Source organism: Bubalus kerabau, chromosome 8 (assembly GCF_029407905.1).
Source record: "Bubalus kerabau isolate K-KA32 ecotype Philippines breed swamp buffalo chromosome 8, PCC_UOA_SB_1v2, whole genome shotgun sequence".
In the NCBI taxonomy this organism is placed as follows: domain Eukaryota; kingdom Metazoa; phylum Chordata; class Mammalia; order Artiodactyla; family Bovidae; genus Bubalus; species Bubalus kerabau.
Window position 1 is genome coordinate 15,311,582 of NC_073631.1, and position 19,358 is coordinate 15,330,939.

The following is a 19,358-nucleotide window of genomic DNA, read 5'->3' on the forward strand; positions in this document are numbered from 1 at the left end:
ACTTAGTGGTGAGGAAGAATATACATTCCAGGGCTCATGAACTGGATCCCTACAGGGGCCCAGGGCTATCATGAAGGAGTGATGCTAACAGCTTAGTATAATGAATTATGGAACTTGTGGTATATTAGAAAGTGTGTGACCCATGTAAACGAACAACCACTGCTGACTCTGACCAGTGTTTCTCATATCATAATGTGCCTATATTGTCAGGTCTTTGGTTCTATCACACACACACACAAAAGAGAAACTGGAAACTAGAATCTTAGGTGACATTTTTTTTTAAACGTCAAAATGCTCACATTTATCAAAGTAGTACTAAATAGGCAAAGCAATGTACCCATGTGGGCTGTAAGTTAGAATCTTTTGGTTTGCCCTTTAGGTCACTAGTTAACCACCAGATTAGTTAAACAAGCAAATGAAGCAGAGTTGATTGAACTCTAAAGCTTAGGAAAATGAATCTACCAGACATTTTTTTTGTAAGGCTTAAATAAGGTCCCTTCCAGCTCTGTGAATCTTTTGACCTACCGTTTCTTCTTCTCTGCTGTCAATATTGGGTGACTTAATGCATTACAGGTGGCAGGAATTTAAAGGAATTACTTATTTCTCTTAGCAATGTAATTTTCTTTAGTAAAACCCCATCAAATACTTAGATTTAAAATAGTTTGTTGCTTCACTAAAGATACTGCTGATGCCGTTAGACTTTTAGAAATGCACTTATATACGTCACAGACCTGTCACTTTGGATCTTTGAACTAACATTTGTAACCCTAGCTGCATGAGGCATGCTTGACTCAAAAGCCTACTTACACTTTTACCACTTGGTGTGACATATTTTATTTCTCTTTTATAAAATATTTTAAAAATAGCCCACCTCCACCTGAGTAATAACAGCTGGGTTTCTGAAGTTCCCTTCCTTTTAGACAGGAGAATATGCCACAGATGAAGACGAGGACGACGTAGGGCCTGTTCTTCCTGGAGGCGACATGGCCATCGAAGTCTTCGAGCTGCCTGAGAACGAGGACGTGTTTTCCCCCTCAGACCTGGATACAAGCAAGCTCAGTCACAAGTTCAAAGAGGTAAGTTGCCAATCTGCAAAATATTTTTCTCTACCTGTCCATTTCATTATTAAGTATATACTTTTGTTAGAAAAATATATTAAGAATAATCGGTTTTCAAAAGAATGCCTTTCAATTACAGATTGTCCAGAATCTCACTGAATTTCAAGGCAAAAGTTAAGTAGATCTCATTATACAGTCATTAATTTAAATGCATTAAATTAATACAATCATTATTTGTCATGGTGACAGTTTCTAACTTGTCTGTTCATAATTTCAAGCTACAGCTTTAATTTGCATTTTTTTGTGATAAGTTCAGGTTGTATGTTTAAAGCTTTATGAAAGTTTCGGGAGCTGGTTTCTTCAAAGGCAGTGATTGCTAAAAAGGATTTTTTTTTCCCCCTAAACTAGACACGATTCCAGCAGGGATTAGATGGTATTCCCAAATGGCTTAATTGAAGAAAGTTCAATTTCTTGAAAAAGTTCAAGGAAAAAAAAACACTTTTTTTTAAACTTTTGATTTTATCGTAGAATATGGTTGAATGAGTTAACAGAACTACCAAGTGATCTTACAGCACACAGGGACCAGCAGCAGCAGAAGCTGACACCATCTGTTGACTTAATAGGTGAAGAGGGGAAGAGATAACCTTTGTTTGAAGGCAGGCCATTCACCATCTGCAGCTTTGTAAGATGCAGCCACTGCTAAAAACGACAACTTTGGAGTGAGGGTGATAATATACCAAGACCCTCCTCTCCTCTGGTTGATGCCGCCGATCAGTCTAATCCAGGTAGGATAGCCTGGGCAATTCAGTCCTGAGGCAGGAGCTGTCAGAAATGGGCCAGGATCCCGAGGGAGTGAAGGGAATGTAGATAACCACAAAACTCTTCTTCCAGATTAACTTCTCAGAACCTCAACATGTAAAACAGAAACAGTGATGGATGTGTCCCCAGGCATTTCCCTCTCTGTTGTTTTGTGGAACTTCCTCCATTGTTGAAAACAAATATGTCGTTATTTACAACCTCCCTGCAATAAATAACTCTGAAGCACTGAGGCTTGAAAACCACTGTTCTGTGGTTACAAGTCTCTTAGGGACTTGACCCCACTTGGAAAGCATATTTTCCTTTTCAAGAAAAACAAGGTTGATAATTGCAGATTTCTAATATTTAATTTTGATGTGTTAGAAACAGGGACTTAAAAATTTATGTATTTGTTTGTTTATGGCTGTGCTGGGTCTTCGTTGCTGCACGCAGGCTTTCTCTAGTTGTGGCGAGGGGGGGCTACTCTCTGATGAGGATGCGTGAGCTTCTCAGTGCAATGGCTTCTCTTGTTACAGAGCAGGGCTTTAGGGCGCCTGGGCTCAGTAGTTGCTGCTCTTGGGCTTAGTTGCTCCACAGCATGTGAGATCTTCTGGGACCAGGGATGGAACAGGCCTCCTGTGCATTGCAAGGCAGATTCTCAACCACTGGACCACCAGGGAAGCCCAACAGAGAAATTTATATGTTCTCATGTTATACCTAAGACATCTAGTATATTGACTTACCTTTTTAATTCCTCATGACAAATTTGTGAGGCCAGTATCAAAGTGAATGTTCTTTTCAAATATAAGTTTTTATTAAATAAAACAACTTATGTTCATTATAGGGTTTTAGAAAGTACAGATTTGTATAAATGCCACCAAAATCATTCATGATACCAATATTGTGGTATTTGATATTATAGGATATATACTATGTTAAACTCCTGCTCTTGATACTAAAAACTGTATTTTTAGGATCTTCCCATGTCATCAAATATTTTTCCAAAAATGATGCTTATTTACTGTTTATCTTATGGATCTTATATGATTTACATCACCCCTTGTTTTAGAACAGTTCGTCTGTTTCCAGTTCTTTTAAAATTATTAAAAATAATATTGTAACAAAGATTACATTTTCCTTAGGATAATTTCTTACAGTGGAATTATTAGATTACAGAATATGAGTATTTGGGGGACTTGTACTTAGTACCAATTTGCCACCAGCATGGTTTTTTCTTGGTAGTAGAGAAATTTGTTATGTCTCCCAATGAATGTGTTTAGAATGCCCATTTCTCTTTCACATGTTATTATTAGTCAGATTGAACCATGTCAATTTATATAGTTCACAGAGTCATTCAAGCAGAATACATGGGTTTTCCAGACAATATATGACTATTCCTAGTTCTAAATCAGACTTAAACGTCTTGGTGACAATGAAGTACACTATTATCTAATGATCAGAATTCTCTTACAGTAGAATAGCAATTCCTGTCTTAGGACCATTTCTTATAAAGACTTTCTAGATTAACTGATATCTTCAAAGAACAATGCAGAGAAGTGGCCAAGTGGAAGTGGTATAATCTGTTTCTGCTCAGCTCTGATGTGGCCTAAAATTACATACTATCTGGAGAGCAGATGAACTGTCTGTTCTTTAAACAGTCTTCCTTGAATATTGTAGCTCTCAATCTTACTTTGAGGCAATGAGAACAAGGTTGTGCTCCTTGGGAAGAGTCTCTTGTGTAACTTACATGTTGCCAGGTGAGTATGATCCCTGCTCTTTGGAAGATAATTGAGCTGGAATTAGAATACATGTTTTTGTTTTTTTTAATGGAAGTTAAAGAGCTTAAAAAGCAGAAATAGTAAATAAAGGTTATAGCCTCCATTTTCTGAATTGACCCAGGTACTCAATACTGCATAAATATTGTTTGAAATGGACTCCATAGTGCAGATAGCTACATGATCTAGACTGGGGGTCAGTAAACTATGGCCCATTGGCCAAATCTGATCCACTGCTTTTTTTAATAAGTAAAATTTTACTCAAACACAGCCGTAGACATTCATTTATATGTTGTTATTTATTATTGTCTATTTGTTTGTGGCTGTTTTCATTCTACAGCAGTAAAGCTAACTAATTGCACGGAAACCATATAACCTCTAAATCCTAAAGTGCTATTTGCACTGTTACAGAAAATGATTGCTAACATTGGTGTAGGCTGCTCTGCGATCTGGAACCATTCTTTGTAACATGGCTGATTTAGTTTTAGCCTGAGTAACCAAATCTGCATTTTTAATTTTGGCTTTTAAGAATTGAACGTTTGTCACCACCTCTAAAACAGGCAAATACTGTGTCATTTCACTTAACATCCTTTTATTCTCTTTTGTTTTATATTTAACATATGAATATATTCATTTGTTCAGGGGTTTAGCACAGAGTGTCAGCTGCCTGGCTGTCTGTAACAGGATTTGTGTCCTGTACACGGCCACTGCCACAGTTTTAAACTTCTTTATGTGATTAACATAACATGCCCAAAATTATGCACAGAATCTGGGGTGGAGGTGGAGAGTCATTTTGTGTTGGAGTCTGTAAAAAAAAACCTCATATTACAAAGAGTTCTCTTAATTATATTATTTCAACCAAAAGTATACGTTATACTGTTTGGGCAAAGCGCATTATACTAACATTCTCGCAATCATTCCTATTTTTAGCCTATTATATATTTTGCAACTGAACTCGAACCTCCTCTATTTTCTATTGAATATTTTATCCATAGTTCTTGGGATATACTTAGTGGTTAAATATTTGGCAAATGAATGGTATCAAACATATACTAGAATTTGTTGTATAATACAAGACAGCTATTTAATTTCCCAAATAGTTGACGAGGGGGCTAGCACATTTATTAAATGTTCATTTAACCGTTTCCTTCTGGTTGGAAGGCCAGCATTATTATCTGCAGTATTTGTCTTTATACTCTGGACTGCCTTTGACCTTCATATTCTGTTTCATTTTCTCATTAATCTTTGGTGCAGTAATGTTAGAATATATATAAAACATTAATGAAATAAATCAGATCCACCTAACTCTTCTCTTCAAAAATTCCTTTACTTTTCAAGTTATTCAAGAAAACATTTGAATCATTTTAACTCCCTTGAAGAAACTTCTTTGCATTTTTTATTGTAATTTCATTAAGCTAGTAAATTAACTTGCAAAAAACTGGCATTTTTATCACATTGACTCTTTTAATCCAAGTTCATGGAACATATCTGTTTAATTAAAGTCTCTTTCTGATCCTCCCTCAAATTTTATAGTCCCCTCTATTATGTAAGTGCCACCTATAAGTAATGGAAAGTCTTAACCAGAGTGCATTAATCAAAAGCTGCCACAAAGGTTATATTAGCTCCAATATAAGTAAAGAAGTCTTCTTTATTTTTCTATTTTCAGAAATGACTTTTATAAAAGAGACTTAATGACTTTCATAAGATCAAAATTTGTGTTTCCTGAAAGTTTGCTATTACTCAGCTATAAAACCATATGTGCATTTGTGGAGGAAGATTTTTAGAATACATAATAGCTATTACTCTTTTCAAGTTTTTCTTGGACCAACTTTGGTATTTTGTATTTCTCAAGAAATTCATATATTTCCTCTAGGTATTCATATCTATTAACTTATGTTTTTATAATATGGCTTTAAAATAGTGAAATCTTTAGTAGCTATAACTGCTGCTGCTGCTAAGTCGCTTCAGTCGTGTCCGACTCTGTGCGACCCCACAGACGGCAGCCCACCAGGCTCCCCCGTCCCTGGGATTCTCCAGGCAAGAACACTGGAGTGGATTGCCATTTCCTTCTCCAATGCAGGAAAGTGAAAAGTGAAAGGGAAGTCGCTCAGTCGTGTCCAACTCTTCACGACCCCATGGACTGCAGCCCACCAGGCTTCTCCGTCCATGGGATTTTCCAGGCAAGAGTGCTGGAGTGGGGTGCCATTGCCTTCTCCGAGTAGCTATAACTAGTTACCTTTTTTATTCTTTTTTTGCTTTGAACATGCTCAATTTTTTCTTAGTTTTTTTTTCTAGAATTTATCTGTCAAGTTAGCTTTACATTTCCATTTTTTATTTTTAAATTTAAAAATATTTATTTTTTCCTACCAATATCTTTATTTTTTCTCACCAATATCTTTATATTTCCTCCTGTTTTATTTTTTGGTATATATCAGTTGCATTCAATACATTTATTTTTCTGATAACCCTTATATTTTGATAAGTATATTTAAAGCTATAATTTTTTTCCTGAATATTGGTTTAGCTATATGCAACTTTTCTCTTTAACACAAGAATTATTTACTGGTATATTTTACTTTCCACACCTATCTACTTTATTTTGCTATCCTTTTGTTATTGAGTTCTAATTTTATGACACTATTCAGAAAACATATTCTGTATAGTAGCTATTTTGAATTTTCAAGACTTCTTTTGTAGCTTAATTCATAAATAATTGTATTTAAATATTCCTTATGTATGTAAACATCACACATATCCTGTACGTTGATATGAAATTTATTTAAGCATTAAATTTATATAGATAAGATTAATAATACAAACACACAAATGTCTTCTCTGTAGCATGGCTTAGATTTTGTGGTTTGATATACCAATTGTGAAAAGTATAAGTTAAAATCATCAGCTACAGTTTCTTTCTTCCTATAATTATAGCAGTTGCAGTTTTATATATTTAAAGGCAATACCAAAGAATGCTCAAACTACTGCACAATTGCACTCATCTCACATGCTAGTAAAGTAATGCTCAAAATTCTCCAAGCCAGGCTTTAGCAATACGTGAACCGTGAACTTCCAGATGTTCAAGCTGGTTTTAGAAAAGGCAGAGGAACCAGAGATCAAATTGCCAGCATCCACTGGATCATGGAAAAAGCAAGAGAGTTCCAGAAAAACATCTATTACTGCTTTATTGACTATGCCAAAGCCTTTGCCTGTGTGGATCACAATAAACTGTGGAAAATTCTGAAAGAGATGGGAATACCAGACCACCTGACCTGCCTCTTGAGAAACCTATATGCAGGTCAGGAAGCAACAGTTAGAACTGGACATGGAACAACAGACTGGTTCCAAATAGGAAAAGGAGTACATCAAGGCTGTATATTGTCACCCTGCTTATTTAACTTATATGCAGAGTACATCATGAGAAATGCTGGGCTGGAGGAAGCACAAGCTGGAATCAAGATTGCTGGGAGAAATATCAATAACCTCAGATATGCAGATGACACCACCCTTATGGCAGAAAGTGAAGAGGAACTAAAAAGCCTCTTGATGAAAGTGAAAGAAGAGAGTGAAAAAGTTGGCTTAAAGCTCAACATTCAGAAAACGAAGATCATGGCATCTGATCCCATCACTTCATGGCAAATAGATGGGGAAACAGTGGAAGCAGTGTCAGACTTTATTTTGGGGGGCTCCAAAATCACTGCAGATGGTGACTGCAGCCATGAAATTAAAAGACGCTTACTCCTTCGAAGGAAAGTTATGACCAACCTAGATAGAATATTGAAAAGCAGAGACATTACTTTGCCAACAAAGGTCCGTCTAGTCAAGGCTATGGTTTTTCCAGTAGTTATGTATGGATGTGAGAGTTGGACTGTAAAGAAAGCTGAGTGCCGAAGAATTGATGCTTTTGAACTGTGGTGTTGGAGAAGAGTCTTGAGAGTCCCTTGGACTGCAAGGAGATCCAACCAGTCCATTCTAAAGGAGATCAGCCCTGGGATTTCTTTGGAAGGACTGATGCTAAAGCTGAAATTCCAGTACTTTGTCCACCTCATGCGAAGAGTTGACTCATTGGAAAAGACTCTGATTCTGGGAGGGATTGGGGGCAGGAGGAGAAGGGGACAACAGAGGATGAGAGGATGAGATGGCTGGATGCCATCACTGACTCAAAGGACATGAGTTTGAGTGAACTCCGGGAGATGGCGATGGACAGGGAGGCCTGGCATGCTGCAATTCATGGGGTCGCAAGGAGTCGGACGCGACTGAGCGACTGAACTAAACTGAACTGAACATATATGTTCAGGATTATTACAACTTTTCAATTCATTGTAACATCTCTCTTGTTTTCTAATGACACATTTTACTACAAATTCTCTTTTGTTTGTAAAAATTCAGCACTGCCTTTCTTTAGGTTCATATTTGCTGCAGAGTATCTATTTCTTCCATCTCTTTATTTTCAACCATTCTGTATACTTTTCACAACTGTGTTTCCTTTAGTCAACATATTCCTAAATCTTACTGTTATACTACTCTAGGAGTCTCTGTCAGTTAATTGGTCAGTTTACCCCATTTATATTTAATTATTTTAATATTAGAACTTACATCTACCACCTTATTTCATAATTTCCATGCTTCTTTTTGTTTTGTTTTTATCTTTTTACCTGCTTGCTGTTAGATATATCACTTTTTCATCTGCTGCTTAACAGTTACACGTTTATTCTCTTCTTCTCTAACAGTTACTCTCAAGTAGCTTTGACTCCGTCTTAGGATATTTTCACCCAGCAACATGAAAGGCAGACCAGCAGCTATGTCTTTACCATTTAACAAAATAATAGCCTTCACATGCATTCATCCACCTCTCCTCCCCTCTAATATTGACACAAGAGTAATGATTAGCTGGTTTTAACATTTTAATTCACCACCTTTTCCCCTAAAAGTGTTGTTGCACAAGCTAATTTTTTTGAACTAGCACTGCGTACTGTAAAAGAAAAATCTAATGACAACAGCCATTTGGATACTTGTATTACTTTAACTTTGTACTTTAAATTTTTTATCACAATTTCTTAAAGTAGATCTCCTTTCTTTTTTCCTAATCTGTTTTCCTGTTCTGTGTTTGTGTTTATGTTTTCATATTGGTCTGTGAATATTTTCTTCAGTTTTTGAATTTTTTTCAGTTTCTGTTTCCTTAGAAACACTGTCTCTAGTATTATATTTTTACCTTTCTTTTCTTCTCTGTTTTTTCCCACGCCTGAGATTGTCCTCAGACGTGTCCTCTCATATCAGTGTTTCAACTCTCTGTAGCATTAAGTATGCTTTGACTTCAAGTTTATGTATGCTTTTTTAGCGCTTCTAAAACAACTTAATTCTTTTAATACATTTTAGTTTCCGTGTTCTCCATTCATTTTTCATGCCTCTTTACTTTCTCTTCATCCTGGTATTCCATAGAGTTACCTTAAAATATCTTTTTATTTATGGGATACATTATTTTCACAGGTTTACTTATTTGAATTTTCAAGTTGATACTTTATTTTCCCTGATCTGAAGAATTTAGTAATAGGCTTAGTTTTGCCTTTTTCTCATCTCTTTGTCTTGAATGAGGCACAAACCACTTTTGTATCCAGTGTTAATCAGGAATATTTCACTTTTTGAAACCACAAATCCCGTTGCTGGACCTCCATCAGGAGGACATGTCTATGTGCCTAGTTCCCAGCCTGGTTGCTGCTTTCTGGCAGCCTCTCATCTAAAGCAGTTCTCTGTACTAACGTGCGATGTCCAGATCTCGCCATGCAGCTCTGTAAGTTAAAGAAAGAAAAGCTATTCCCTGCTCTCAAAGCACTTACTGGGACTGTCCCTGTCCATATTGCTGCACGTTGGCGTCTGGAGCTGTAAGTATGCGACGTGCCACTGTCAGCCACCTTCCTGAATTCTTCTCCTCATGTAGCAATTGCTTTCTGAATGAACACAGGAGGCGGAGAGTGAGAGAGCCTGGTGTGAAGACGCTCCAGGAGAGACAGTAGAGTTTGCCTTCTTCCTCATTGATAAACTTGGTGTCTCACGCTGTTAGTGAGAGAGGCACAAGGCACCTCCCTGTCTTTGGAGTGAAGATAGTGAAGCTTGGATAGATTTTTCTTAATTCAGCTTCATGACTCACATTCTAGTAACAGTTGTTTTTAGTTTCAGGATCAGTTTGGTTGTGAGTTTTTCTTTTCTAATATGATTTCCCTGGAAATGTAGTGGAAAGTAGGAAGAGGCTGAATCAGAAACTGCTGGCCAGGTGCCTGGTCGGTGGACTGGCAGCACTTCCCAACACCATTCCTTCTTGAGAGTCGTAAGTACTAGCTCCCAGGAAAAACAGTTCTGCATTTATCTGGAGGAAAAAAATGGAGTCTAAAAAATTTGTTATTTTGCCTACTTAAGTCATAGAAAATCTATGAAAAGTAATTTAGAAAAAGTAATTAATGCATTAGATAATAAAGTTACCTTTATGGAACTGTCCATTAATATGTCAAGAAGGTAAAAAATTGTTATGTACTTAACAATAAACAGATATTTATTTTAAAGGGAACTGTAGTTACAGGCTGTCACCTCCATCCAGCACCATCCCCATGAATAACCAGTTTATGAGTCACTTAGAGAGTGACTTGGGGGACTAGGTCACTCTATGCTGCACACACTGCAATCTGTGTTGCCATTCAAATTAGGTTATGACAGCATTCAATCAGCCGATTTCAACTAGTTTTGCATAGTCTATTCCCTGAGAAGAACACTTTGGTTAATGTAAAGATAGGTACCATTTATAAACCTTTGAGCAGAAATTGTAAAGAAATATAGCATAGCTTAACTTTAATGGCACCAAATACAGGTAAGAGCAGCCCTGATTTCTTCTTTTCTAGAACTTATGTTGTCATGGGTAAGATGGACTGCAATCACATGATCACAGATATAATTGTAAAAATTCTGATTTCAGTGCTGAAACCACTGCATAAAGTTGTATGCAAATATTAGTTATTATTTTGCCCTTGTAAGAACAAGCTTCCTAGGTGGCTTAGTTGTAAAGAATCGGCCTGCTAATGCAGGAGACTTGGGAGACACGGGTTGGGAGACATAAGTCGGGAGGATCCCCTGGAGTAGAAAATGGCAACCCACTGCAGTATTCTTGCCTAAGAATCCCGTGGACAGAGGAGCCTGGGCGGGGGTGGGGGGGGTCACAAAGTTCATGGGGTCACAGAGAGTCGGACTGAACACACACACCACCTCCACCAAAATAAGAACAGAGAGTGTAAAAGCTCCAGTACTAGAGAGCTCTTAAAATATTTCCTGCAAAGATAACATATTTCCTTTCTAGAGAAAAAATGATTTACGTGCCTGTACAAGATAAGTAAAGAATGCAGAAGTTCAGTCTTATAATGTTTATGCATAAAAATGTTTCTGTTTCCTGTGCAGTTATATTTGGATATATTGATTCAGAGATATGAGTACGTGTTCTGTATTCATCTTTTTGAAAGAAATAAACAGAAAATAAACACAGCAGGTATACCTGCAGAATGTTACATGAGAGCTGCTGTTCTTTGTAAGAGGGCATGTGTTTATTTGTACTGTAATCCTGGGGTGGATATCGATGGCATTCATGTTCAAGAGGATAGAAAAGATGAAAGACATTGGCCTTATAGACATTGATCTGCAGTCCTTAACTTTTTATTTTTCTCTATCCTCTCTGCCCAAGTCGTCTCTCCAAACCTATATTCTCTGAAGCCCAAAAGCTCCAAAAGGTATTTCAGGTTCTGTGTCTATTAAGCAGTTATGTAGACCCTGCTCCCTGCAGCCAGCTGTTGTCTGCAAACCCTTATACTTGTACTTTGGAAAGGCTATTAAACGTGGAAGGAGAACTGCTTTAGAATAAGAAAATTCAATTTGGTGTGCACTGTGCTTCTTTTTTCAAGTCACTGTACCTCTTTGAAAAGCAGTTTCCTCTTCCTTATGAAATGGAGGTATCCCAGCCCCCCACTGTGCCCACTTTGCCTGGGAGGCAAGGGTCCAAGTTTGGAGATATGACACATAGGCCAAAGCCGCAGGTCATCCGAAGTTCCTGAGTTTTTCTCATGCATCTGGAAACTTCTTTCAGGAGGTGGTATTTATTAATCTCCTCGAAGTAAGTGTTTCAAAGGTAGATTCTGTGTAGCGCTCATGTATCCTCAGTGACTATAGCACAGTGTCTGGCACATAGTCTCATTCAGTAAGTGCAGGTTGAATAATGCTTGAGAAATTTCTAAGTTCAGTGACTAAAAGCAAATGATTGAACACCATGTTGTATGTAGTATGAGAATACTCAGACCCCAGAAGTGACTCATGGTTTCCAGGTGGAATCTTATCTTCTTCCCTGAGAGGTGACAGTGATCACACATGCCTCAGCATTTCCATGATGATCAGATGAAAAGTGTGTCCAAAGCTGGTTCCGATGAGGTACAGAGGAAAGGAGGAACAGAGTAGGTGCGGTCAGACCTGGGATAATTTCCTCTCCACCACCTGCTTCTGCTGGGAACTTGAAGAGCCTATGTAACTTCTCTGAGCCTCTTTGCCTGTCTGAACAGTGAGGTTAACAGTGCCTGTCCTACCTCCCTCACAGATCCATTCGCAGTGAGGAAGGAGGAGATAAAAAAAGGGAAAGGATGCTACAAATGTAAGAAATTTGGGGCTAGCGGAAAGGACTATGGACTGGAATTTATAAAACCTGGCTTTGATACTTATTAGCTCTGCAGCTTAAGCTACTGAAACACAGTTTCTTCCTATATAAAATGAAAAAGTTCAGTTAGTTTATTTTTAATGCTTTTCCTTCTAATAGTGGTGGATTTCTAGACATTGTGTTAAGGTGCATGCAGGATTAAAATAATTACATAATAATTACATATCTATCATCTTAGGCTGTATTAGTATTAGGGAAGCCTTGCACTAAAACGTTTGTCCATCTTCTGAATAACGTCTGAATTTACAGACCTCGTTTTGCTTTCCTATAGCTAAAGGACTGGGCTGTACCGAGTAACAAACACTCAGCTTTTATCAGTGTTCTCGCCTCACTGCTTTATGAGTTCAGTTCTCTTTTGTCATCTGTTTCAGTTAGATGGGAGGGGTAGGATAACTGAAAATCAGCCTGGCTGCTTCACAGTTTCCCCTTGGTTTGTCCCACACGTCACTTGATTAATCCAGCGTATGCATTCCTAGGAATGAAAATGCTGGCGTGGGATAAGAGTTTCTCCACTCTGCAACCATGACAGTCATCTCCAGGGTCTTCATTTCATAAAACGTCACACCTGTAGTACTTGCAGAGGCTGTGGTGTTCTTCCATCCAGTCCTCTCATTTTGCATATTGGAAACTGGGGCCCAGAGCTGTAGCTTGCTACAGAACATGGTAATTTGAACAAAGAAAATCCAAAGTCCTAACACATTGTATTGCAATATAATTGGTTGCCTTACAGGGAGTTAACCGCTGAGAAAATGAAATATGGCACTTCTTGATAGTTGCGGCATTCATCATAAAATCTGCTCTTGATTTCTTGCTACTCTTCAACTAGAACTAGAGGAGTTGGTTTTATTTCAGGTGCAACATTTTACAGCATTTAGGACTTTTAACTAAGAAGCAGAGTTGGAGTAATCGTATTTTAGTCCTTTAAATCATCCTTTCTTAGTCTTGGCTGACTAAGAGTACTTCCCCCTCGAGACTGTGGAGTGCAGAAGCCCCTGGGAACGGAGAGGGTGAAAGGAGCCACAGCCGCATAGGCAAGACTGCAAGAGCGACCGCGCCCGAAAGCAGGAGAGTAAAATGAGTGAGCAGGGCAGAATCAGACGTAGAAGTTTCAGGGTCACCCCACAGGAGCACCTCGAATGAGACCTGAGAGCATCATGGAGGGGGCATTTTATAAGGAACTTGGGACTCTCCGTTTCTGGGCTCTTATTCATCAGCATCTAACCCTGGATTCTAACATCTTTCCCTCTTCATCCTTCCCATATGCCCCTAGTGGTCAGGCAAAAACCAAGAAAATTAAGATTACAAACCAGAGAGAGGGCTGAGGTTTATGAGGTGGTGTGATCTCCAAAGGTTCACATTTCTGTCTTTTCATAGCTATCTTTCTGATAAGAAAACCTTAGACTTATTTGATTACAGTAATATGGGAAGATTACAGTCCCTCTGTACAATCCTAAATTCAAAATGCTCTGAAAAGATTATTTTAAAATAATTTTGTAGCAGACGGTAGTAAATCTGACCAAAATTGATAAGCTACTATTTACAGTCTTTATGTACCTCACTTAGTCACAATATTCACATGTTTGGTGGCAAAGATATTCATGTATTTATTTGATTATAGAGAGCGTCCACAGACCCTGCTGTGGGCAGTCAGCAATTTTTGGAAAATGCATCTTACTAAGTTTCTGAAATTGGAAGAACTCTGAATTCCAAAAACATCTGACTCCAAGCATTTTAGAAAAGTGATTTCCAACCTAGAAATTGTTTTCCATAATTTTTTTTTTATTTATTCCTTAAAGAGTGATTGTTTCCTTCATTTTTCTTCCTTTACAAAGAAAGCAAAGTGGGGGGAAGGGAGAAGCAAAACAAATCTAAATGGTGGCTCTAGAGAGAATCAACCGCAACTTGAAGCTTTGGAGGGTCCAGGCCCTCAGTCTGAGTAAATGACTTAAAGGACAGACATCTAGATCTGTACTTTTACCTGCAATGTAAAAAGGAAATTACATATCTTGTCGCCGACCTGCATCGTCCTCTTGAGCTTTGCAGCCGCAGCCCGAGCTGTAAAAGAGCTGCTAAGCTAAAATGCGCGCGACTCGCGGAACCAGAGCGCCGCCTTCCTTCCAGATTTGGAATCGAAGCTTCCCACTGCCCGTCTGCCTGCTGAAGCTGTTCGTCCTCAAGACCGCAAGGAAATAATTCCTTGACACTCAAATCACAAAGGAAGAGCTGCAAGGAGGGCAGGAAAATGTGTTTCCTTCTCTTTGGTCCCTGAGCAATTAAATTCATAACCTAATCTGATGTTAGGGAGCGTGGACCATAAACCCTGTGTTTAATTAGTTCGCACCTAGAGAGTCATTTTACACACTAGACATTTTAATTTACAACCTGCTGCACCGTAGCACTTTTCTAGCCCTTCAGCTATATAATAAGGTATTCTGCCAGCTGCTAAGGCTTTTAAAATGTAGAAAAATATAGATACGCTTAGTTCAGATTTTTTTCCTTTCTTTTCCATTTTCAGTTGCAAATCAAACATGCAGTTACAGAAGCAGAGATTCAAAAATTGAAGACCAAGGTAAGCACCAATACATAGTGTTTGAATTGTACTTTCTAAACTCCAGATGCTATGAATATATTCAACCCAAGCACTAAATGCTTTGTTTGTGTACATTTAGAAGAACACAAATGAGAGATCCGTTCCCACTGTTAGTGGAAAACCTAACAGTGCACAGCCTTAGGGGGTCAGCACCCCGCAGCGGAGATAGCGCGGTATTTTAAAATTGCATATTTGCATATTTGCACCTATGTGGCCAATTCCCTCTGCACTTGCTCAAGAAGTAAATGTTTATAATAGTTCAAGCATTCAAACTACATTTTGACCACTAATCCTTAAGCACAAGCTGTTATACTGTATCTCTTTCTCTTTTATTTTATTTTAAATAAATGTAATCATTTTATTTATTTTTACCTTACCAGAAGTAATGTATTTTTATTAACATAGCACATGAATTAGGTTTCATAAAGAAAAATTCAAATTCCTAGTAATGAACTATTGTGAAATTTAATTAATATATGAATAATTTATTTTAGGTTCCAGATGCCACCAGAAATCTTTAGACAAGTTTAGTTCATGTCATTTAAATTTGTGGGAAAAAACAGGTCTTGATAAAAGGAGTATGTATTTTTAGTTTATATATGAAATAATGAAAAGTTCAAAAGGGCATTTTTAATTGGTAAATTATAAGGTAAGTTTCAGTTTCTTGAACTGTGTCTAGTTTTATCAAATATGTAGTCTCAAAGATTTTAAAATATCTTTTGAATTACTTTAAAAACACAGTTAACGTTTTTTTTTTTATGGCCTTCTAATAATTGAGACATAATTCCTCCCACACCACTAATAGTCCCTTTCCCTGTTCACATTATATACACGTGTTTTGTTTTTTCCATGTGTTTTAAATGGAGATAAATTAGCAAGGCTATTTTAGGTAAATGGTATTTTCAGCTAATAACTCCGTAGTTCTTTAGTCAAAACATGTCTATACATCATTCATGGTTTCAGCCAAGCTCTGTGAATAATAATTTTTAAATTAGTAGAGATTGGTAAATAAGCAACTTGAACACAAAACACTGCTTAATAAAAGGTGCAGGTAAAAACCCAGTCCTGTTTTAAATTTCTATTGTTTCTTGGCATAGAATGGAAGAATAGAAGATTTTTAATTGTTGGTTACAGTGGGGGGAAAAAGATTGCCCTCTGATTGCAAGTGCTTTAACAAGGCTTATGTGTTAGGTATTTAATTTAGAAAAATCTATAAATGAGTATTTTTTTTTTCAAAATTATATTGGCTGTGCCAACATTCTATTACCTATGCTAATATCCACAGATTAACTTGCTTTACTGTTATTCTTTATATCCATGTTAATAATAGAGTTCCTAATTTTGAAATGGTTTTGACTACTATACTTTGCAATCTGTTTTGCCAATGTGGTTTAAAATACATATAAAAACATATGTATATTTCCATTTGCCAAATGCTGTGCAATTTTGGAATGTTGTAGATTTTGAAAATCGATATTAATAGCGTATAATGACTCTGCATCCTTTCAAACCATAACAGAGGCATGTGAAATGGATGCAGCACTAGCGTAGAGGTTAGATGCTTAGTGTCGATAAATGACCTTTGATCCCTTACCTGAGAGATCAGTCTTGAATTTCTGTAGAAATGAGGGATTTGGACCAGGGTCTTATCTGTTCCTAAACTTTCTGGAAAGCAGAAACCAGAGGAAGCTGCCTTTCTTTTCCATCAGAGAGACTTAAATTAGTTCAGGAATAATTTATATTTTTACTTCCACTGTCATTTATACTTTTATGCAAATTGGCATTTATCAGGCTCTAGAAACTCAGAACAATGTCAGCAAAATAATGAGCTACAGACTGTTTTCATGAGTCAATTGAAATAAAGTATGTGATGATATGGTCAAAAGGGATTAAGACAAAGTAAAAATAACTTTTATCAGATTATTATCCCCAAGGAGCTTTTCCAAGCATGCTGATGTGATATATCACAGTTCTCTTTTACATATAACAATTTAGTCTTAGAAGACTTCAGTTACTTGTCCGAGGTTTAAAGGCCAGTGTTGGCAGAGCTGGAATTCAAATCTAAACTATATGACTCCAGAGTCTGCCTCTTAATCATTGGCCATACTGTGCTCTGTCCCTCTCCTTCCCAGCTTGCTGTCTCCCCACTCCTTTTTTAGTTAACATTTTACATATAATTATATGTTTTAAAAACAACTCTAAAAGAAAGCTTGTTGAAGTTCATTGGATAGAATCAGTCAAATTCTAAAACATTTTTTACTGCTTGGAGAATTTCATACACTGCATGGTATGCTGGAAAGATCCTGGGAGTTGGAAACAGATCCATGTTTTATCATTTATCAGATGTGTGACCTTGGACAACCATTTCACTTTTCAAGGCTTCCATTTTATAATTTCTATAATAATGAAAATCATACTTGCTCTTCTCATTTCAATGTGTTTCATGATTGAGTATATGTAATAATGGAATTTATTCTAAAATATGCTATAAAAATATGAGAGATGTTTGCTATAAAAGTACCCAGAAATATCCTTGGTTTGACATTTGCTTTGTCCAGCTGCAAGCTGCAGAAAATGAGAAAGTGAGGTGGGAACTAGAAAAAACTCAACTTCAACAGAATATAGAAGAGAATAAAGAAAGAATGATGAAGTTGGAGAGCTACTGGATTGAGGCCCAAACATTATGCCACACAGTGAACGAGCACCTCAAAGAGACTCAAAGCCAGTATCAGGCCTTGGAAAAGAAGTACAACAAGGCAAAGAAACTGATCAAGGATTTTCAACAAAAGTAAGCAGCTTCTAATGATGTAACGATTTTTGTGTGCATCTAAAGAAGTCTTATATCCAGTAGTTTTGTAGTATCTAGTGGAAAACAAAAGATGACCTCAGAGTCATCCCTTTAAGGAGCATACTTAATAAATAGACAGTACGTTTTAGAAATCTCTTACATCAGTGTTTCACGTGCGATTATATTTTGTTTCTTCTGTAATTTTTTGGCAACCTCCTGTTTTGTTCTTGTTTTTGCTGTTGGTTAATCATTTATTGTAACTGTTGAAGCATTTGAACCTCTGTCCTTTTGAAACGTATGTAATTTAGAAGCAAGAAGCCAAGTTGAAGTCATGCAAAATGACTGTTGGATATGGTGCGTACAAAGCAGCAACTGGGGCCTTCTGTTTCTGTTCTTAGAATCAGTTAACTAAAGAATTTTCCCACTACAGATAGTGGGAATACTGACTGACAAGACCCCTTGCCCTGTTACTTTCCTTTCCTTGTGAGAGAATCACAAGGTCCTTGGTTCACTACAGTGAGAGACCATCACCACACTTGGCTTTTAAATTTCAACACGTATTTTCAAGCTAATGCTGCTTTGCTTCCATCTGTTGGATCTTGGTGTAATCTCAGGGAGACCAGGAAGATTCTTACCATATTTTTTCATCAGTTACTTAGAAAGTAACTCTAGTAAAAAAAGCCAAGCATATATGTAAGATTCATGGTATCTGTTATTTCCTATCATGGAAACAATGGTTTTAATGTTTAAAAGGTATTGCTATAAAAGTATCTTAAAAAGGAAGCAGTTGTTCTTACAACTGTGAATTCAATACATCTCTATTTTAATTCTTATTAAAAGTATTCCTAACTCTTATTTCATGTAATAATTTTATAATAAATTCTACCACATTTGATATTTCTCCTTGTCCTCATGATATCCTCAGATGTGTAATGACAGCTTCCCCTCTGTGTTTCTGGCCCATTCAGCCTATTGTCATTTCTAAGAAGCAGTCTTATAATAATTATCTTTTAAAAACTCTACCATCCATTCCATCAGTTTACTAGGTAAATGACTTTATAAATGTGGAATTATTTCTACTGAACATGTAATTATCTCCACTAAATTACCAAGGTGGGTCATTATTAGTTCAGTAGCTTCTATCCAAATATGAACAGGTGCTCCAGAATCAGGAGCTACAAATGAAAATCTCAGTAAGCAGAATCAAAGCATTTTTATTTACTTTGTATATCTTTAAAACATTTTATTTGCTTTCATTACTAGATACCTTTTCTCTGTGAGTGAGTTTTATTTATTTAAATAGCTGTCTAGTTACTTATTTCACTGTGTGGCTCATTGCTTCAGATAAGAATTTTTATATTTCCTCATTTATTGAGTATTTGATGCACTGAGATCTATTATTTTCTCCTTAAGAGAACTTGATTTCATCAAAAGACAGGAAGCAGAAAGAAAGAAAATAGAAGATTTGGAGAAAGCTCATCTTGTGGAAGTTCAAGGCTTGCAAGTGCGGGTGAGTCCTGTGCACAGAGCCACTGGATGACAGAATAGCCAGACAGAACTTAACTTGAAAAGACACACGCACCCCTGTGTCCATGTCAGGATGATTCACTGCAGACACTAA

General features: G+C 37.0%; 1 protein-coding gene across 7 annotated transcripts in view; it reads left to right on the forward strand.

The window, feature by feature from the left end:
• Window positions 1–19,358, forward strand: part of PPP1R9A (protein phosphatase 1 regulatory subunit 9A) — a 339,158-nt gene that overhangs the window by 261,539 nt on the left and 58,261 nt on the right. For all 7 annotated transcript variants that reach the window (XM_055589752.1, XM_055589751.1, XM_055589754.1 and 4 more), the window contains 4 exons: window positions 921–1,076; window positions 14,875–14,928; window positions 17,508–17,737; window positions 19,151–19,247. In XM_055589752.1, coding sequence (XP_055445727.1) covers window positions 921–1,076; window positions 14,875–14,928; window positions 17,508–17,737; window positions 19,151–19,247 — 537 coding nt within the window. The remainder of the gene's footprint in view (window positions 1–920; window positions 1,077–14,874; window positions 14,929–17,507; window positions 17,738–19,150; window positions 19,248–19,358) is intronic.